Source organism: Megalobrama amblycephala, linkage group LG12 (genome assembly GCF_018812025.1).
Source record: "Megalobrama amblycephala isolate DHTTF-2021 linkage group LG12, ASM1881202v1, whole genome shotgun sequence".
Taxonomy (NCBI): domain Eukaryota; kingdom Metazoa; phylum Chordata; class Actinopteri; order Cypriniformes; family Xenocyprididae; genus Megalobrama; species Megalobrama amblycephala.
This window is the reverse complement of record NC_063055.1, coordinates 27,051,027-27,073,906: the sequence shown is the minus strand read 5'-3', so window position 1 is coordinate 27,073,906 and position 22,880 is coordinate 27,051,027. Positions and strand designations below refer to the sequence as shown.

The window sequence follows — 22,880 nt, the reverse complement described above, 5'->3', positions numbered from 1 at the left end:
AGCCTCAAACACACAAAATAGTCCAAGGACATTCTTCTACAGAGATTTCATTCTTTATTCTTTAATGGCATTTTTAAGAATTTCAAAATCTAACCCAGTCAACATTTTAAGACCATTTTGATGTGATATTTATATCAAATTTGTATAAAATTATATAAAATAAGCAAAAGCTGATGTTTCTAAAGCATGCTTTATTTTCAGAACCGCATTGCTAGAACCCTAGCAATGATTTAGTTGTTTAACTGATTAAAAGTTTAATTTATATATTATCCTAACCAACCCTAGCTCTAAACCTACCTGTTGGTAATGCTACTGATTAAATTTAATTGATATATTGTCCTAACCAACCCCTATCCCTAAACCTACCGATTGTTAACCTTGTTTAAATATTTAAACTAGATGGCGCTGTCACAAAAACAAAGGTCCTAAAAGTGCAGCCTCTGGTTTTGCAGGCAGATAATATTGGGCAGCTCTGATGACTCAGGCTGGAAATCTCACAGTGATAACTAGATGAATAAGAATCAAACTGAGCCAACAAGATGACAAATAAATCTGAACTGTGGAGCCTAAAGATTCCCAGCACAGAAGTCCCATCAGGTCCAAATCAAGACTTTGGGCGCACATACAATTTTTAAAAATATATTGCCTCCTTACGTTTTTTCAGTGTAGTTATCTAACATGTAATGTAGCTGACTGAATTTCTTTCTTTTTTTTTTTGAAAAGAGGAATTTAACTGTAGTTATTTAACCAGGCTACTTGATATCTTAAGAAGCTCATAGCTTGACACGGTTTCTCCAAATTGTGTTTTGAAAAAGAGTACACTTTTAAAAAGTGTCATTCTTATTAAAAATAATATAATTTAAAGAATATACTTGAGTGTGAACTGAATGTAATGTTTTTGGACACTGCATGCTCATTACAATGAGACGAAAATGTATTATAGGCTAACATTTATGTTAAATGCAATTAACTTAACTTTAGAGTGCTTTTTTTCAACCCAATTAAGAAGACCTTTAATATAATTTCTTCTATCGTCACTGAAATATAGTTCAAATATACAGACAATAATTTATGATAAACTAAAATACACTTTAACTTCATTTTTATTGAAACTTGTATGCTTTTAAATATGTTTGTAATTACACATTTGTGATGAAGTTGCAATATAGCACATTTATAAAATATATGACCTTTTAATGTAATACTGCTGCATCCGAAAACCAGCTGACTTGTTGCCTCACTGCCCTATCAGGCAATGACTTGGCAAGCAGCGCACGAAGGTACAAAACTGATTTCTGAGGCAGCGTAACGATTTAATGACAGATAACAAAACAGAGAGCACTTTGGTAACAACAAATTGAATGTTTAATTACTACAATACTAACTTCTCGCTAGAAATGTCATCAAAAGTGGGGAAAGTTGGTCAAAATGTACACTTTATACACAAACTGACACACCAACCTCAAATTTTAGATGCCATCTTTATTTTTTTAGTTAACAGTCAGGGAATGGAATGTGCAGGATTGTGGGATATTAAAGGCAGCGAAGGATACATCTATGCTGCCTTCAGAAATCCATCAGATGAAGGTGTCTCAGGTATATATATATATATATATATATATACATATATTATTCTGATAATCTATTATGCTTTGAAAGGGACAAAGGGGTATGAGTTGTCTACATAATGTACACGATGCCCATAAATTAGAATCATAAGTATTTTAAAATGGAGTTAATTTATCCCTAACAGGGTGACCCTTCCATTTAATGTTTAATTTTGTCAAAAATAATTTGTATGATGTTTTACATCAACCTGGTACATGCATAAATTATGCATACAAATAAAATACAAATAGATATGTCAAAGAAAAGTGCATACATACAGGGTTTTTTCTTACAGAAATTAAGATATTTTAATAAAATTTGACAGTCTCAGATTTCAGTCAAAATATCTTTGTGTTTCAAATATTAATTAAAGACTTATGGGTTTGGATTTGGAATGACATAAGAGTGAGTAATTTTCATTTTGGGGTGAAATAACCCTTTAAAAATTCTGTCATTATTTACTCACCCTCATGTTGTTCCAAACCAGTATGGGTTTCTTTCTTTCTTCTGTTGAACACAAAAGAAGATGAAAAATCTGAAAAATAAAAGTTTCTTTCCTCTGTTAATATTTACATGCCTTTTAAGTGTTTTTGTTTGTTTTGTTTTTGTATGTAAAACTCTTTGCATGGTTGACATTTTTAAATCATTCTCTCTTTTATAAAGTCTCATGTGACAATTAAGGTGTCCTTTATGTATGAACCACTTTCCACATGGTGAAATAAGGTGAATGCCTTCTCCCTTTTGTGAGATCTGATGTGATTCTTAAGGCGTCCTTTAAATGTGTAACGCTTTCCACACTGAGGACAGGGGAAAGGCTTTTCTTTGTGGCTGTGAGTACTTCTATGTATCTGAAGGAGTTTCTTTTCTGTAAAACACTCTCCACAAAATTTACATTTCCAATTGTTCCCTCTTGAGTGAACTCTCATGTGAACAGTAAGCTGTCCTCTATGTATGAAACACTTTCCACACTGAGTGCAGCTGAAAGGCTTCTCTCCAGTGTGAATCTTCATGTGGTAAGCAAGCGATTCTTCATGTTTTAAACCCTTTCCACATTGATGGCACTTGAAAGGTCTCTCCTCAGTGTGACTTCTCATGTGTCTTATGAGGTCCTTATTTATTACAAATCCCTTTCCACACTGATGGCACTTGAAAGGCTTCTCCTCACTGTGACTTCTCATGTGCGCCTTAATATTTTTACTTATTTTGAACCTCTTTCCACATTGGTGACATTTGAAAGGCTTCTCTTCGGAGTGAATTATCACATGCTTGTTAAGGTGTTCTATGTCTTTGAAACTCTTTCCACACTGATGGCATATAAAATGGTTCTCTCTTGTGTGAATTTTCATGTGTAATTTAAGGTTGTCTTTACGTATGAAACACTTTCCACACTGATTGCATGTGTAAGGCCTTTCTCCAGTGTGAATCCTCATGTGAATCATTAAGGTCTTGCTTCGCGTGTAACTTTTTCCACACTGATCACATTCGAAAGGTCTTTCTCCAGTGTGAACCATCATATGATCCTTTAAGGTATTGCTTCGTGTGTAACTCTTTCCACACTGATCACATGTGAAAGGCTTCTCTCCAGTATGAACTCTCATGTGGATTTTAAGGTTTCCTGCTGTAGTGAAAAAGTTTCCACACTGATGGCAAGTAAAAGATCTTTTAGATCCTGCCTCCTCGCCTCTTTTTTGTGCGGAAGACTTCTCAGTCTGTGAGCAAAGACTATCTTCATTTATGAAATCATGTTTCTCATACTGATCTTCCTCCTCCATTTCATTCAGATCTGGACTCTCCTCTTTAAGCAGCATCAGGTCTGAAAGGTGAAAACAAAAAAAACAAGTTAACACCAATTTAATAAAGAGCAAAAGACATCAAACAGCCACAGTCATGTGAGAAAGAAAGGACAGCCTATTGAATTCTGCTGCCTATTGAAGGGAGATAATCAAAATTCCCTTGCCTCTTCACTATATATACATATATCCTTTTTTGAATGATTGACATGAGTGATTATAATAAGAGTGATAATCAATAATCAATATGTAACCTCTTTTATTATTAACTGATTTGAGTGATTTGTTTCATATACATCCATAGAATGATTATGTGGCTGTTGAAATGTTCTTTTCAGAAGTTCTGCTGATATCTGTGTCTTTGTCTGTCCATTTGGAGACACTCTCACCATATGTCCAGCCATAGATCCATGTTTCTCTAACACCCTGGACAGCTAGGTCACAAAGGTCACCCTAGTAGCTGGACTACGTGACTTTTTCTCATTTCACAGTGTTATCCTGTCTCTATGTACTTCTCTAAAGAATAAAGATGAATATTATACGTAATTCTCTACAGAACTAGAACATGTTATCTTATGTTTTGAAGAAAACTTTCCTGTTTACAGTTGGAGCCTGGGTTGACTTCAACCTTGGAGAAGCTGTGAAGCTGTGAATCTGTGTATGTGTGCTAATAATCTGTGCAGGTCCGGACAATTGGCAGTTCAAGCTGGAGACAGAGAGACGCCACCTCACGACCCTAAAGGGACATCCAGTCCCTAAATCTAGGGGTCCCTCGTCAGATTCCTGATGCCTGGAGATACGCTTCTTACTATCTGACCATGTGTGGAAAAATTCTAATCTTGTCTATCTTCTCTTAACCAATCAGAATCCTTTTTACCTTGGTAATGACGTAGTTAGTAGACTCTGTTAGAGTATAATTGGTGTGGAAATGTGTATGTATGCAGGGCGGCCTTAGGAACTCCTTGTGAGACTTGAAGTTGGCTTCTGCTGATGAAACTGCAAACTATTCTTCATTAAATTTTTCTTCAATTTATTAATTTTTTTTTTAAACTTTGACTCCGGGTCTTTATTCAACATATCTGGTTTCAAGGGTCCTAAACTGTTTATCCCCAACGCTATATATCAGGAAATAATGAAAAATTAATCTGGTTCTTGGCAGGTCTTAAAATTAGGTAAATACAACCTCAGATGAACAACAACAGTGTGTCATTATTGATTTAACAAAAACTAGGCAAAAATTAAATGTAATTAAAAAGCCATGTGTGACAAACTATGTACACCATTACTGCTTCCATTGGAATTAAGAGGGTAAGTAGCAGTCAGGCGCTGCTAATCAGATGTCTTTGATTAATTAATCATCAGCAAGTGTGATCCCCTCTACAAAACAGAAGTTTTGGCAGTTTGCTCATCTTGAGCCTTCAGGAGTGTGTTAACAATACCATGGAGGAAAGACATCAGCAATGATCTTAGAGAAGCAATTGTTGCTGCCATCAGTCTGGGAGGGTTATACGGCCATTTCCCAACAATTTGAAGTCCATCATTCTACAGTGAGAAAGATTATTCACTAGTGGAAACATTCAAGACAGTTGCCAATTTTCCCAGGAGTGGACGTCCCAGCAATTTCACCCCAAGATCAGACCGTGCAATGCTCAGAGAAACAGAAGCTACAACTCAGACTCTACAGGCCTCAGTTAACATGTTAAAGTTCATGACAGTACAATTAGAAAAAGATGGGACAACTATGGCATGTTTGGAATGGTTACCAGGAGAAAGCTTCTTCTCTCTAAAAAGAGAGAAGAAGCACAGCTTAGGTTTGCAAAGTTGCATCTGAACAAACCACACAGACTTCCTTTGGACAGGCAAGACCAAAGTGGAGATGTATGGCCATAATGCACAGCGCCAAGTTAGGCAAAAACTAAACAGCAAATCAGCACAAACACATCCTTTCAACTGTCCATCACGCTGATGGAGGGGTGATGATTTTGGGCTTGTTTTGCATCCACAGGCCCTGGGAGGCTTGCAGTCATTGAGTCGACCATGAACTCCTCTGAATACCAAAGTATTCTAGAGTCAAATGTGAGGTCACCCGGCCGACAGCTAAAGCTTGGCCAAAATTGGGTAATGCAACTGGACAATGATCTGAAGATCACCAGCAAATCTACACCAGAATGGCTGAAAAAGAAAAGAATAAATGTGTTGCAATGGCCCAGTCAATCCCGACTGAAAAGATGTGTCGAGAGCTTTGCATAGTCAAATGCCCACAAACCTCAATAATTATAACTACTTTAAATTATTGCTGCTAAAAGTAGATCTATAAGCAACTGAATCATAGGGTGTACTTGTCACCCATGGGTTTTCCATCTTGGCTTTATTTTTGTTAAATAAATAATGTTGTTGTTCATCTAAAGTTGTATTTACCTAGTTTTAAGACCTGCTAAAGACCAGATGATTTTTATAATGTTCTGATGCATAAAAACCATACAATTCTAAAGGGTGTACATTCTTTTTCATATGACTGTATTTGTATAAAGGTTAATTCGGTACTTATCATATTAAAGGAAATTCCCAACCCTGGCCCTCAAGTTCATCCAACAACACACATTTTGCTTGATTCCCTTATCAAACATTCCAGACTCAACTTAGCTAGGTAATACAAACTTTAAAACAAGAAATTTACCGAGTTCAGACTGCACGATTTTAGCCCTGATTTTGGCTCGCCCACAGGTTGAGAAATCGCCGACAAATGCCCGAAATCACAGGCAAATCGGTGCTTGTTCACGAGAGTGACAATCACACAGTGTGAATTAGGGATGCACCGATCCGATATTCAGATCGGTATCGGCTCCGATACTGCCATTTTTGCCGGATCGGGTATCGGCCGGACGGGACCGATCCAAAATCCGATACTGTGCGTGTAGCCTACTATTCTGTGTTATTGTTAAGCTCTACAAAAGGCACAAACACATTAAAAAGCACCATAAAGTTTCTGTGCACTATATTCCAAGTGTTCTGAAGCCATTCCATAGTTTAATTTGAGGTACAGATAAATATTTTAGTTGTTAAATTAAAGTTCACGTAAATGCCTCCCTCCGCTGCGGCTGTCAGTCATTCTCCATTCAGCATTCAGACTGCGTGTCACGTTCAGTTACAACAGTCAACACCAGGGACGTGCACAGGAATTTTGAGGGGCAGTTGCTCTGACCAGTTAGGAATTTGTAACTGGGGGGGACCAAGCTGTCAGCAAATGATTTAAACTCAATTAGTTATTTGGCGTAATTTGGGCTTGAACTTGTGCTCAAGTAGTTACTTTGCAAAATTTGGGCTAATGCTTTGCACTTAAAAGCCATTGGGGGATTCTTATTTGGAATCACGGATAAACAACAATGAACAAAGGTAAACAAAGGCCTACCTGATCACCACTAGCAATGCATGATCAGACTGTTATTTACTAGTATGCCAATCACCCACCAAAACTTAATTTGTCTTTTGCAAAGTATGTTTTATTTAAACATTTGCTTATCTCAGCATAGAAAGGCTATCATTATGAACAAAAAAAGCAAAGAACCTATGTGCAAAATAATAATAATAATAATAAAATAACAACAACAACATATTTACATAAATAAAAATAAGTATGTATACGGAGTATGAGAAATTCCGTCTAGTGCAGCCAAACAAATTTACTTAATGAAGGACCCAAAAACATCTCTCCTCCTTTCATTACCCTGAACATACTGCTGGGCAATTTCTTGTCTGTCCAGTCTGTCAAGTCTCTCTTGGTGAATATGGCACACAGCAATGCCATTGAGTCTTTTTTGTGTCATGGTTGATCGCAACCAAGTTTTCAACCTGCGTAACCCACTAAAACTGCGCTCTGCCTCAGCAGATGATATGGGCACCACCATCAACAATCTTACTAATGTCTCTACCTGATCAAATAGGCCCCTGACTTCAGGGGCATTTCTCTCAAAACATGCACAGCATCTGCAGTTGTGCTGACCTTGTACTTGTTTTTAAACATGGCTAATTGGACTTTCAAGTTTTCCTCGTTCAGTTCAGGATATTTACAAACTGCTGCGTTATTTGTAATGGGAGTCAGGAGTGAGTTTTCCAGTTCTTTTAAAGTTTGAATGCCTGGTTGCATAAACTTTTCAGTAGTTTGTGCATCTACTGTGTCAAGGACACGGTAGAACTCTACTCTGTAAAAATCCACAGCTGATCCAGGTGTGTATGCAGGAGCCTGCCCAGAATATCTCTTAGGGGGCCTATGTGTGCGTGGTGGAATAATGGTCTCTAGAGACAGATTGCCACACATGTCTTCTGCATCCTTAAAGACTGCGTCAAAGTGTTCAGTGTTTCTTTTGGATTTCAAACTTTCTTGGACCAGAGAAACTGCAGAGAGCATGCCCTCCACTGTCTGAGTGTTTTTCTGGAGAGATGCATTTAGAACCTCTAGTTCACTGATCACATCTAAAGCAAGGAGAAGTCCCAGTACAACATTACCCTGTTGCAGTCGAACACGTAAGCCCTCTGCCCGGCTTGCAGATCCAGAATTACTTGCAGCCATCTCATCCAGTGCATTTAGTACCATCCCATATCTGGCATGAGAACAGCACGGATAGCAGGTGAGCGTACAGTCCACCTAGTGGGACATAAAGGCCTGATGGACAGGGCTGGCCCTTCCCCTTCAGCTGCAACAATGGCTTTAAACTTGTCTTTCAGCTTACCAGACTGCCCAAAAAATGTGCCAAGTTCATGTATCCAGTCAAGTGCATTTCGCACAACACTGGAGGCTGAGCAAGCTTGTTGTGTAATTAAATTAACACAGTGTGCTCCACAATGTATATATGGAGCTAGTGGCTGTGCTTGCTGAATAACAGCCTGGGCACCTGAGTACTTTCCAGACATATTTGAAGCCCCATCATATGCTTGACCTCTGAGGCCAGATATTGGCAAATTCAGTCTCAACAGAACGTCCAAAATGATTCTGGCAAGGTTTTCACCTGTTGTAGAAGTTGTTTCATACAACCCTATAAAGTCTTCGTGCACCAGCAAATCAGTGTCAACATAACGTAGGCACAGCGCCTCCTGCTCAACACCAGAGATATCCTCTTGTCCCATCCATAATTATCGAATACTGCAACACTGGAAGGGACCGGATCTCATCTGCAATTGTCCTGATAATCGATGAACTCATCAAATTTATACGCTCATTTTGACAATCCCAAGATGTGTGCACCCCCCTCTTTGCAGATAACCACCTAGAGAAAGGTTGATCATCTTCAGCTTTGTATTTTAAAAGCTGGTCAAGGTTACCTTGATGATGTTCATGCCCCCTAAAGGCCAATCCCTGCCTCGCCAGAAACATCTCACCCCCTATTATTTTTAACAGGCTAGCTCTGTTTTCTGCCTGCTGTGTACTGACTCCACTGCTCAACTGTGTAGTAACTGGCCTGTTTTCATAGGCAGCAGTTGTAACAGCAATGTTGTGACCCTCTGATTTCTCATGCATGGAAAATTTTTCAAGAGCTTTTTTCCAGTTTTTAAATCCAGTACTGACAAAAGCTGGGTCTATACTCTTGGCTTGTGCTGGTTTCCCTTTCTTGAAGTACTTAGAGCAATGAAAACACAGAACACTATCTGTACCCATACTAACATGCAGCCAAGGATACTTCTCATACCATGATTTTTGGAATGTCAGTGTCCGGTCTTTCATCACTTGTTTATGCAAAACTTTAGGGTCAGGTTGATTTGGCTTTGTATATGTCATTATCATGTCAACATCCTCTCCCTCTGTGTTGCCACCTGTCCCTCCTTGTTGTTCTGTCCCTGCTTTGTCTGTCTGCAATTCTACTGTCCCTCCTTGTTGTTCTGTCCCTGCTTCGTCTGTCTGCAATTCTACTGTCCCTCCTTGTTGTTCTTCCGTCCCTGCTTCCTCTGTCTCTCCTTCCTCATGCTGTCTTTTTCTACAGTTTGAACACAGCAGCGACTGAATGCTGGCCAAGATAGTCATGCAGTGTGAAAAGAACAGTGACCCGACTACTTTGAAAATCGTGCAGTCTGAACTTGGCTTAAGGGACACAACCAAACTGTGTTCCATGGTTGTTTTCTCAGCCGAAGAGCCACAGCCCACAAAGGCTCATTGAACTTCCATGGAGTCCAGTGGGTTACAAAATGATTCAAAATAAATTCATAATAATTTTGTGCATGATTGCCATTGCTATATTAAAATACTTTAATTCTTATTTAAATGCTAAACCACTAAGCTCTAGTATAGTCTCAGTGTTTTTTAAATTAAATAGTATTGTTGAATCACTAAAAAGTTTAGGCTAATAGTTCTTTATGCTATACACAAACTGCTACTGAGAACTGTAAAATTTTACTAGCATTGATGCAGACTACTTACATTGACTTGGGTAAAGTTGGTTTTATATTCGCACATTCGGACTTCTGATAAATTCAGACTTTCCAATAAATGTGCAATGAATTTTAAGCAGCGACATGATATTGACAACCAACGATTGTCAACTTACAACATTTTTCAGTCGATCAAAATAGGCAAATATTGTTTTAATGGCATATTTACTTGTGAATGTCCACTTAAAGGTCCCGTTCTTCGTGATCCCATGTTTCAAACTTTAGTTAGTGTGTAATGTTGTTGTTAAAGTATAAATAAAATCTGTAAAATTTTAAAGCTCAAAGTTCAATGCCAAGCGAGATATTTTATTTAACAGAAGTCGCCTACATCGAACGGCCAGTTTGGACTACATCCCCTCAACTTCCTTCTTTAATGACATCACTAAAACGTTTTTTTGACTAACCTCCGCCCACAGGAATACACAAGAGTTGCGTTTGTAGAGTGTGTTTGTTGCCATGTCGTCGAAACGCTGTTATTTTCATCCCTTAGTCCAATCACCGGGTCTGATTCTGGCTCAAATTGATAGGGTAAAATGAAAGACATGTTTACAATAACACTGAGCGCACGCATCTCCACGTTATGGTAAGAGGCGTGACCTTTCCGGGCAAGGTTCTGCTGTCGAATCACAACACAGGAACCGCTGGCACAATCAGAACTCGTTACGTATTTCTGAAGGAAGGACTTCATAGAACAAGGAAGTCATCAGCCCGTTTTTATGACAGTGGAAACAGCGGTATACAGATAAGTAAATTATGTGAAAAATACTGTGTTTTTTTACACGCGAAACATGAACACATGTTATATTGTACACAATAAACACAATCAAAGCTTCAAAAAACCACGAAAAACGGGACCTTTAATGTCGAATGTAGTGTGATTAACAAGGCTATTGAATATGGATGTCCGAATGTGCGAATATAAAACCAACTTTACCCAAGTTTTACATTGGTATCATGAGTTCAACATCTTGTAAAATGACGTATAGCTCTTATACATCTGGATTTTTTTTAGATAATCTGCTTTAATTGTGCCATTCATTTGATTGGATTCTTCATATCATACCAATTTACAGGACTAACATATTTCAAAATTATCATTCATTTGTTTAGATGTCAACAATTTAATAAGCAACAAATAACAGAGTTCACATTTAAGAACCAACCTGTTTGTTCCTTAGTTTCTTCATGTTTCACTCTGAATGGTTCTGAGATTGTCATGTCTTCAGTCTCCTCTTTAATATACTCCATCTTGATATGTCACGTAATCTTTGTTGTTTCACCGGGAGTTTTTCCTGTATTTTAGACATTTTGTCATGTTAAGTATGAAAAACCCAATGTTACTCAAGTATGAATACACTTTACATACAGACAAATAACACTCATCATGTATGAGCCCTTTACGGGACAAACTAACAGTATCAGTGTAACAATTTTTAGACCATGCCAATACAAATGGAAAATATAGCCTGTGTTTCACGGAAAAAAGAAAGCATACATATTTGGAACGACATGGGGGTGAGTAATACAGTATTTTCATTTTGGGATCTACATTTAATAAATAAAATCATTAACAAGAAAAAATATGGAACTTCGTGTCAAAAAGGACCACTGTGTTTGACTAACGTTACTCCTCAAAGTCAGTGCAGCCCGTGGCCATCTTTTCCCCCAACACACACCCTCCTGCTAATGGTAAAACCCACGGTTATTCAAATAATAATTTCACTACGCACACGGACCAACACTAAACATACCACTTAAATGATTTATTTTATGTTACTTGTAAAATATATATATATGAATCGATTTAAACACCTTAAGTACATAATCGTTCAGAAACACAAACCTTTGTCGAGTCAGATGAGAGCGGCGCAGCCTTATGACGTCGTAACACCAAACCAAAATAAAAGTTCACATGGTGCTTCATAAACGGAAGGCTGCATTTTTATAAACCATGATTTATAAAAAGTCAAGCATAACCCAGCATGAATTCCATGTCGGTACAGGCTGGTTTATGCTGGTTAAAGCTGGTAAAGTGCTGATGGACCAGTAAAGCCATGCTGCTCTCAAGCAAACCTGAGCTGGTGTTGCTGGTCTACCATCACTCCTACTTCCCACAGGGACCTACAGCATCCCATGCTGGTTCCAGTATGCAAAACATGCCTTATGCTGCTGACCAGCAATGCTGGATTTTTCTGCAGGGAATTAAATTCTTTAATCAAAAAAATATAAAATATAAAATATATGCTTATAAGACGATATATATAAACGTGAAAAATTATTTAAATAGCCATTCACAGAGAAAAATGTGCAGTGTTTACATACACAAACCTTTATGATATTGGTTATTCTGGTTCCACTTTGTTTTCTTCAAACGGGTGGTCCCTTTTCTGTTCTTCTGCTCTTCTTTGTCATTTTCACCACAAAATGTGTTGATGCAAAAACTTGAGAAAATAAGATCCAGGCAGTCCAGCAATGATTATGTCAGAGATTCGATTTGAATAAGGAATAACAAATTTATTAATTAAAAATTATAGAGACAAACAAATTCATTAAGTAATTAATAGTTAATAATAAAATCTAGAGTATTGTAAAATCCAGAGTATTGTATCTAATAGATGAAGATCAGAATATACAGAAAGAAATAACAATAATTAAGACATTCGCAGAATGAAATGAGAGATAGAAGAGGAGAAGCAGAAAGGCAAAGGGAAGCAAAGCAAAGGAAAAAGCTAAACTATCAACGACTCAGTTCATTTTATACCATAAGCATAGGGAAATTTACATCCCACTCAAACTTATGTTTTGTTCAAATGAGAAAAGATTAAATGGATTTACCCATTATGTCATAGACTGGTCAAATGTCAAAAATAGATATAGGGGTTGTTTTGACCCCCTTAAGGGAATTTTGCAAATCTTACATTATTACATGTCAGCAGAAATAACACAAAAACATCACTTCTGCAGTACTTGGCAGACGTCCAATATCTAACCACAAACTTGTCAAAATGACCTGTCACATTGGGACACTTGAAGAACAACTGAATATAGCAAGGATACATACTCTTAAATATATATAAAAAAATAATAACCAAAAGGGTACAATAGAAAGTAAATACTTCAAAATATGATGAGAATTAATATAGAGTAGGAGTACATGAATATATGAAATCAAAAGTAATATTGATAAATCATAAGCCATAAATGATTAACATAAAATATGAATAAATGCATGAATATGAATATTGACCATTTTGGATCCACCATGTGTCTAAAAACAATCAGAAAGAACTCGGAAAGAAACACTGACCTGGCATAGCTGATCGTATCCTTCCATTCTTCCACACTTATGACTGCATATGCGTATCTATATTCATTTAATTATATATATATATAAAGTTTAATATTAATTGTCAGCAAACGTTCAATGTCCAATTTCTAGAATTAATATTACAGTTTTTTTCAGTTGCTAACAAGCGTTTAGCAATACTCAAAGTACTTTTTCTAAACTCTTAACACAGCAGCACACATACATCACACAATTAGCCAAATAGTTCATTTTCTGCCCAAAACCATATTTTGTTAAATAAACACAAACTCTACATTTCAAAATGCTAAAAACCTTTTTCAACACATACTAACTCTGTCAAAACACAGCAAACCTGATTCAAAAGAGAGTCGTTCTGTCAAAACATAGCACTAGTTTTCTGTCCAACATGAACAATTAGTCAATCATAGTGCAACGACTGTCAAAATACTAACAGTTGATGGCATTATGAAAAATGCATTACTGTCATGTTTCACTTCTACCTGCAGAAAATATGAAATCCATAGTTTTTAAAATTCAGCTTCCTTTTACTGGAGTAAAAGTAGAAAGCTCACATGTAAGCCATTCTACATTTTTGGTTGAGTGTTGAATGTGTGCATTCTTAGCAACATAGTAACTATCTAAAAGTGAATGAGTCATTACATTATAGAATGTGCAGTAGAAAAAAAGAAGAAGAAAGTATCAGAATTGCTCAGGGCAGATACGGGTCAGATGAGTCCCCAGTGCAGGACTTCTTTGGTTGAAATCTCTTTCTGGGGTTGGGTGTGTGGTGTTGATGGTGCCCTCATAGAGGGTGGGATGGTGTCCCCTTGGTAGTTAGTGCCCTACGCAGACCACATATTCTGCATATATGGAACAGTGGTAGTGGAATCATTGTAGTAAAAGCTTTACATGAAGCTATTACTGAAATGAAAACATGAAATTGCTGCCATTGATCAACAACAAATCCAAAATACATGGTCTTTGGTTACTGTTGAAGTTTTTTTTCTGCCACAGAATAAAAAAGTATAAAAGGTAATTGAGACTTTTTATCTCACAATTCTATTTTTTTTTTTTTATTTAATTATTTTCATTTTGCAGTTGTGAGTTTACATCTCACAATTCTGACTTTTTTCCTCAGAATTGTGATATATAAACTATAGGAATTGAGTTAAAAAAGTCAGAAATGTGAGATAAAAAGACATAATTACCTTTTTTATTTTCTATTCATGGTAGAAATAAGCTTTCATAGGTTCCACGTGTAAGTGAAAAAACAGAGATGCACAATCCAGCACACATTCTTCCTCCTCTCCTCTCCTCTTCTTCTCCATTGTCCTGATCCAGCTTCTCCTCTCCTCCTTCATCTATTCCTCTCCCTTACCCAGATATTATTTTCTCTCTGCTCCTCTGTGTTGTTCTTCATCCACACTGAACAAATCCGATTCAAAGAGTCCTATTTTACTGTGTGTCCATGTAATGGAAAGAAAATGAACCCCCTGACTATGCTTCCAACTGAGATTGGAATCTGCTATTTCTCAATATTTCAGTGATCTGCTAATTAAAAATGCTTATCAATTGTTTCAGTATTTGTTTTATATATTTTTTCGATACTTTTGAGCTGCTGTTGTTGCAAAAGTACAGGTTTTATACTATATTTAAAGATTGTAACATTAGGTCTTCATTTCTGACTTGCTGTGTTTAAGCATTTGCAAATAAGATGAGAAAAATCCATGATTTTGGTATGAGGTAAGCTTATATGAAAAGAAAATTTAAGCATTTAAGAAATGTGTTAATTGATTGCATTTTGTGTGAAAACGACATGAATTGTGTTAATGGTGTGGTCACAACAGACGGATGTTCTGCTAAATGTGTTTAGAGTTTTGAAAATGTGACTACAGAATGGACAAAAGTATGTTAGCAATTAAAAAAAACTGTAAGAACATGGACATATATTTCACAAGCATTTATATTTGATTACCAGACAGATTATTATAAACCTGAGCTTTATTCTCCCAGACATATCCTCGCTATATTATCATATTTCTGGTGTGCTGCTTATTCTTTGTGATTTTTTTTTCTTACTCCTTTCCATTCTGTTGACTGAATTGTTGTTCATAATGTGTAAAGTCTGTCAATGTAATAAATGCATTACCTCCACAAACTAAAGAATGGAAAGGTATGATCAGCTATGCAGGTCAGTGTTACTTCCCGAGTTCTTCCTGCCTGTTTCTGGACACATTTAATGATAAAAATGACAAAGAGGAGCAGAAGAACAGAAAGTACCCTAGGCCAACTGTTTGAAAAAATATTCAATAACAAAAACAGAATTCAACTCTGCAGTAAAGTAGCTCTAAAATGACAATAGTTAACAGTCATTTGAACAGTCACAAACAGTTAGTTGAAATCAGTTCATTGTCGATTCACTTTTGTTCAAGTTCTCATCCAATAGTGTCAGTGCAGTCAAATCAGTAATATTGCTGAATATTTATTGTCCCCAACTAAGCAAGTCAGAGGTCACAATGGAAAGGAACACAAACTCCTTCAGGTGACAGGAATGGAGAAAAACATTGGGAGAAGCCAGGCTCAGCCAGGGGACCAGTCCTCCTCTGGCCAGTGAACGAACACGGTGTTATTATGATTCAGGCTGCATCACAAGTCAAAAGTCAGATTGTGGATCGAAGCATTCAAAATATTGAATCCAGTTCCCCAGCCAACATGTGTACGTGGGGCACATATGAATATGAAATTACAGTTTTTTTCAGTTGCTAACAAGCATTGTTCAATACCGAAACCACATTTTCAAAACTCTTCACACAGTCTGCATTACCAGCATGAATGTTGGCCAAACAGTTAATCTCACCTACAAAACTCACTCAGACCAACATAACACTGGCAACAATTCAGAAAACACACATTTCATTCACAACACACTGACCTAAAAAACACTAACAACAGGAAGCATTACATAATTGATGAACTTTTCTTTTTTAAAGTTTCAATGATTTTCCACATAAATCAGTTCTTCATATAGAATACTGTAACACAATTTTATTGAAAGCATTTGTAACACGAATGAATCAGAAATTAATAAAAATTTCATTTTTTTATATGAATATAGTACTTGAAAATTATAACCAAAAGGTGAAAAAAGAGGGAAAAAACTCCAGGGCTGCAATGATAATAAAAAAAGAATAAATAAAATACATTCTACACATTACTGTAACAACATGTGTAGTTGTTCATTATAGTAAATTACAGTGATGGTTCTCGTCTGCTCTCTCTCTTGCATTGGAGTGGGTGGAATTTCAGCTAAAATTGCAATTAGCTTGTAATGATTATTTTTTTAATTTTTGGCTATAAAATTGAGAATATTTTAAAATAATTACTGCATAAATGCTTGGAATTTGCCATCATTCTGTTCTGAATGTATTTTTAATCATTTTGAATGCAGTGTGTTAGCATTAGAAAAATGTGCTGAAAATACATAGTATTTTGCATGTTGTGGAGTACGAATGGGAAAAGAGTTCCTGAATTTTGAAAAGTGTGGTCACTGAATGCATTTTGTCTGAAAGCAATGAAAAATGGTTCACAGTTTGGTCTTCATTGACTTCTGTTTTGCTGACTGTGTGAAGAGTTTTGAAAATGTGGTTTCGGTATTGAACAATTCTTGTTAGCAACTGAAAAAAACTGTAATGGGCTGAAAAACTTGGCCCTACATAGTCCGTGGGTTCCATAATCGCATGGATTTCATACAGGATTGCACTTACTAGGTGGGTCTCAAGTGGGCAACATGCGCAAGACCCATCTCTGTCCCAGCATTGTAGAAGTTATTATCATAGCATAACCCAAATAGCATCTACAAAGTTTTGCATGATGTATTGCCTTGACCTCATCTTGAAGCTGAAATAAAGAAAATAACCTTTTGGTTTCCTTTCTAGAAAGTTTTTCAAATGAATCTTAAAATGAACATGTTGGTGAATTCATATTATTTCATATAGTGTACTTACATGGAGTAGGGAAGTATTTACACTGTGACATCTCAGAGACTCGTCCTGAAAAAAAGGTGACATTTAAACCAGAATAAACACAGAGGAACACTACAGAAACATAAAACTTCATACTGTGAACTCTAAGTCTCTAAAGGAACTGATGTTTGGTGTTTTTTCTAAATGAGCATTAGATATAATGAACTGGGCTGTACAGAACATTTACCAGCAGCACATCTCTTCTTCCTCCATATGATGAGAGCAGTTATGATGAAAACAGCCACACACATTAACACCAGCACACTGATAACTACAGACAGAGTGAAGGATCCTGGGTCAGATTCAGCCACATCTGAAACTGGGGTGGGAAAAATAACAGTGATATAAACAACAGGAAAATAAATTTGTAAGTTATAGACAGATAATAAAATGATTTACAGAGGTTAAATTTAGTAAAAAGAAAATGTTATTTAATATAAAATTGCAATCTAGTATTGTTGCTTCTACTGAGAGTTTTAATACATTACAGTTTTTTACAATCGTTAGGACATTTCTCAATACTTAGGCCACTTTTTCAAAACTCTTCACACACAGTTCTCCTAACCAACTTTCATCTTGGCACAGCAGTTAATTTCACATTCAAAATGCACTAAATCTACCAAAACACTTCATTCATGTCTCAAATCAACTCATTCTTCCAGAACACGAGCAAAGGTTTTCACCCACCCACACTTTGGCAGTCATAAAATACTGACCTAAAAACACTAACATCAGGTATCATTATACAATGTTTTCTTTTGTAAAATTTCTTAACAAAACAAGAATATCACTGTCTATTGTTTATAATTCACTGCAGTTTGTTTCATGAACCTTGTTTACATAACAGTACAAAATTATTCTGAAGTTTTCCTCTTTGAATGGATGATAATGAAATTGAAAAACGAATGCTTGTGTAGGTGTTCAGTTTCATCTAATTGCTTTGATAGTATTTGATTTTTTAGATTCAGCATATATTTCATTACAATATTACTGTAGAAATGTAGCAAAGTTTACATAAGTTTAACAGTTTTGAAAACAGTATGTAAGCATGTGCAAATTGGCCTGTACGTACAAAGAGTTTTGGCAGTTGTTGTGTCTGATTGAGAAAAGAATTCATGAAATTTGAGAGATGTAGTCATTGAATGCATTTTGTGCCAAAGCAATGATAATTGATCCTCAGTTTAGCCCACATAGACTTCTGTTGTGCTCACTGTGTGAAGAGTTTTGCAAAAGTGACCTAAGTATTGAGAAATGTGTCCTAGTGTAAAATACTGTAAATATCATTGTCTTTTTTTTATACAATGGCAATCAAGTATCTTGTATCTAATGTCTTCTTTGTTATTCAGTAGTTTTGTTTGTTCTTTTGATTGTCAGTTTTTCTTTACCAAATGTAATGTCCAGTTTGTTGTCCAGATTGAGCCGTTTCATTGTACAGTTGTATTTGTGTCTTTCACGTTGTTCTTCTGCGCTGATCACCAAACTCTTCCTCATCCGGTAAGTTCCGTCTCCGTTGGGAAGAATCTCTCCTCCTGTGATCTGATCATCATCCACAGGCTGATCATCTCTGAACAGAGTCAGGTTAATGTGACGGGGGTAAAAACCAGTGGCCAGACAACTGATCTGAAGCCCTTGAGAGTCTGGGAGTTTCTTCTTAAGGATTCTGACTCTGGGTTTCACTACAGAGAAGGATGAGAAGACTTATTGTTGTTAAACTGTTGCATCAGTTATTTATTTATGGTTCTCATGATTCATAAAACAATCAGAAGCACATGTATTTTCTGTCAGCACAGCTGTTTGGGTCATATTGTTGATTATGCTTTTTTCTAACTTTATACTGAAGTTAATCAGGTTGATTCTCTCACCTTTTCTCATCACATTGTTCTTTTCCATATTCAGGTACCTTCGCAAAACTTTAATGCAAATAGGATGATAAACATTTTTAAATAGAAACTTTATATGAAGCTGTTTCACTTGGTCCCACGGTATCATCCATGGCTTTTTGATCTGTATATCGTTTTTTCCCTGGTCATATGTGAACTCCTCCATATTTTGTCTATCAAAGGCATCCCAGAAATGAAGTGGACCTGGTTTATCATCATTCAACAGTTCACATCCAACAAGTCTCTGATGGACATGTACACCTTTAAATAAAGGAAAAATGTATGTTTTATTACATTGTCTTCACTGACATAATATAAAATGTATTGAACTGAAAATAAAAATACTGGACTTTATGTAATGTATTATCTTACATTACAGTTTTTTACAATCGTTAGGACACATTTCTCAATACTTAGGCCACTTTTTCAAAACTCTTCACACACCTAAAAACACTAACATCAGGTATCATTATACAATGTTTTCTTTTGTAAAATTTCTTAACAAAACAAGAATATCACTGTCTATTGTTTATAATTCACTGCAGTTTGTTTCATGAACCTTGTTTACATAACAGTACAAAATTATTCTGAAGTTTTCCTCTTTGAATGGATGATAATGAAATTGAAAAACGAATGCTTATGTAGGTGTTCAGTTTCATCTAATTGCTTTGATAGTATTTGTTTTTTTTTTAGATTCAGCATATATTTCATTACAATATTACTGTAGAAATGTAGCAAAGTTTACATAAGTTTAACAGTTTTGAAAACAGTATGTAAGCATGTGCAAATTGGCCTGTACGTACAAAGAGTTTTGGCAGTTGTTGTGTCTGATTGAGAAAAGAATTCATGAAATTTGAGAGATGTAGTCATTGAATGCATTTTGTGCCAAAGCAATGATAATTGATCCTCAGTTTAGCCCACATAGACTTCTGTTGTGCTCATTGTGTGAAGAGTTTTGCAAAAGTGACCTAAGTATTGAGAAATGTGTCCTAGCGTCTGTAAAACTCTGTAAAAGCTAAAAAATAATAAAAAGACACTACATTTGTTATTAAATTATTTATGTGTTAAGGCTCATATTATAGGCTATAGTTCTCACCGTCTGTGTGATTTAAGTGTTTTTTAACATAAAAATCACGAGTTTTCATGCTATTGTACATGGCGTTAAATACAACATCAGCATCACTTTGCACTTCATTATTGAACTGTGAATCAGTACTGTGAGAGCGATAGACAGCTTTCCATGTGACAGAGTCATAATACAGTATTTGCAGATCATCCAACATCAGCACAACACTGAACTCAGGAAATGGTGTCTGTCCAACTATATATGTTGCCAAAGCCATCAGTGAGTGAGAACCTGTGGATACACAAGGATGAGAAAATACAGTGTCAAATTAACCCATAACATATGACTATAACATTCCAGATGTATCTTCCACTGGCATTATAACTAAATATACATATGATAAATATTTCATCACATAAAATATTTGGATGCTTGTTGCAGCATTTTCAACCATGCTGATAAAGGGTGAAAGAATAATAAACAGTATTAACAGGCAATGTTGAAGCAGAGATCAGGCCGGAGTAGGTTGAGTTTATGAGAAGACCATGATACTACAACACTGTTAAAAAAAAAAAAAAATATATATATATATATATATATATATATATATATATATATATATATATATATATGTCAAGCACCAGGCAGCCATTATGCAATTTTACAATTAACATAAAAAACATGAACAGATATTTCACATGTATTTACAATTGTTCACCAAACAGACACATTATTATAAGCCTGAGCTGCTCTTCCTCACACCTAACTTCCCAACTCAATATTTCTCCTTTTCTGTATAAGTCACAGAAAAGCCATTCAAAATCCTAAATACTGTCCAACATTCACAGGCAAAATATCAAATTGCAACGTTAAAGGTATAGGTCACCAAACATAAACTCTGTTTACATTTACTCACCCTCCAAACTTGACTTTTGAAAGAAGACATGTTTAAAACATCTGATCTTTGTTGCTGTTTTTTAAACTATAAATAATAAAATACAATGAAATACATACATTTCCATCCTATAAACCACTAGGTAAACCTCACAATAAGGAAATACATTTAACCACACCTTCCTGCCTGTGCATGGACATTAATGCTGACCTAATCTGTTATAGGCACAAACACTCAAAACCATTTGTTACCATTGGCAAGTAGGTTTTTTTTTTATGAAATAAAAAGTATCCACCTTATTTTTAGGATCGGGCGCGGCCATTTGAAAATTAGACTAATGTATCTGGTGTTATGTATTGCCGTAATTATAAACACACTAGTTTGTTTGCAGCACAAATAGTTTTACCATTTAATGCACAGTTGTTCTTCTGATAGGCTAATGAATCAGAAGTCTCACACAATCACAGATAACCAAATAAGGTAGATAGGAAAGCATCAGTTTAACTTACCTGCATTGACGACCGTCAAGCATGACAGCAGATATGCAAGCTTGAGCATTCTCTGAATTAATGAATCCAGGTGTTATGGATAATCTCTGAAAAAAATGTTTGCGTGTCACTTCTTAACACGATGCAAAATGTCTTCCAACAAATAGGTGTTGTGTAGCCTACTTCTACAATGTTTTTGAGCGTTATTGTCTATTGTAACTTAGCTGCCATTTAAGGTGAGGTTTTCTTCCTCATGTGACTCTCTTTCGTTTTCTCTCTCTTTTTTTACTTTCACTTTCTTTTCTTATTATTACAGGTTTTTTTTATTCGCTTTGGTACTATTTTCACAAGTAAGGTGTACATTTTCAAAACTCTTAGTACTAATCTCACAACAGATCATCAAAAATGCACTTTTTCAAACATTTCAGCATATTTTTTATTTTCATTTTTCAGCAATTGTCTTAGTACAATACACAAAAGCACAAAGTATCTTTTTCAGTACACAAAATAAGTATTTCATCTATATAAATGTTTCATTCACAGTAACTGCCTTTCATAATGCTATTACTATCAAACTTTTGATTTGAATCTCTTTTCGTTCAGTTTAATATATTTGTCTATTATTTGATCCAACTGGACTTAATGATTACAGTTTTTTTTATTCACTTTGGTACTATTTTCACAAGTAAGGTGTACATTTTCAAAACTCTTAGTACAAAACTCCAAACTGATCACACTTGTAACACAGCTAGTCATTCTTTCAAAACTTGATCTCATGCTTTCATTCTAGTTGTACATATTTTCATTCTACATAATCACTGTTTTAAACACAAGATCGTTGTGATATGTAAAGAGAACATTTTGTTTAATCAAACACAACAGTATGATCTTCTTTCAGTTTAGTACTTTTAACATTTAGTTAATTCAATAGCAAACAATGCAAGATACATGTTTCAAATCATCCTTGTTGCTAAAATAATTACAGTCACACAGGATAGAGATGCCATATTAGAAAATACACTTACATTACTTAAATTACATAATTGTATTCAGTGTGTTATCAAAAGGTGTGAAGTATGTCACAGTCATGAGGTTTTTGTGTAGAACAGAGTTTGCTGCCAATACAGTAAATGTTCTCACTGTACCATATGACTGAATCTATAACTGATCTTATAGATGTTATGTTAATATATGTGGTTTACGGGGACTCTCCATAGGCGTAATTATTTTTATACTGTACAAACTGTATATTCTATGCCCTACACTAACCCTGCCCCTAAACGTACCCATCACAAAAAACCTTCTGCATTTTTACATTTTATAAAAATATAATTTCTTATGATTTATAACTATAATCTGTTTTCCTCATGGGACAAAAAAAAAAACAAGGTCTAAACTTACTGGTAT

The 22,880-nt window shown here is 35.6% G+C and overlaps 2 protein-coding genes across 4 annotated transcripts; both read right to left on the bottom strand.

Annotated features, from left to right (window-relative positions):
* Positions 1-2,034: 2,034 nt before the first annotated feature.
* LOC125279980 (gastrula zinc finger protein XlCGF52.1-like) lies at positions 2,035-12,551 on the bottom strand. 3 transcript variants are annotated; one of them, XM_048210229.1, is made up of 4 exons: positions 12,144-12,551; positions 11,889-12,007; positions 10,979-11,107; positions 2,035-3,421 (listed from the first exon to the last, which is right to left on the bottom strand). In XM_048210229.1, the coding sequence occupies exons 3-4, from the start codon at positions 11,061-11,063 to the stop codon at positions 2,274-2,276; spliced, it is 1,233 nt and encodes a 410-aa protein (XP_048066186.1). In that variant the 5' UTR covers positions 11,064-11,107; positions 11,889-12,007; positions 12,144-12,551; the 3' UTR covers positions 2,035-2,273. The 3 variants fall into 3 exon arrangements, with proteins under 3 accessions (XP_048066186.1, XP_048066184.1, XP_048066183.1); XM_048210227.1 differs by lacking the exon at positions 11,889-12,007; XM_048210226.1 differs by lacking the exons at positions 11,889-12,007; positions 12,144-12,551 and adding an exon at positions 11,659-11,812.
* Positions 12,552-15,105: 2,554 nt separating this feature from the next.
* On the bottom strand, positions 15,106-21,759 carry LOC125280673 (major histocompatibility complex class I-related gene protein-like). The gene is made up of 7 exons (XM_048211389.1): positions 21,495-21,759; positions 20,121-20,381; positions 19,007-19,285; positions 18,530-18,820; positions 17,332-17,463; positions 17,127-17,171; positions 15,106-17,019 (listed from the first exon to the last, which is right to left on the bottom strand). The coding sequence occupies exons 1-7, from the start codon at positions 21,541-21,543 to the stop codon at positions 17,009-17,011; spliced, it is 1,068 nt and encodes a 355-aa protein (XP_048067346.1). The 5' UTR covers positions 21,544-21,759; the 3' UTR covers positions 15,106-17,008.
* Between the last annotated feature and the right edge of the window lie 1,121 nt (positions 21,760-22,880).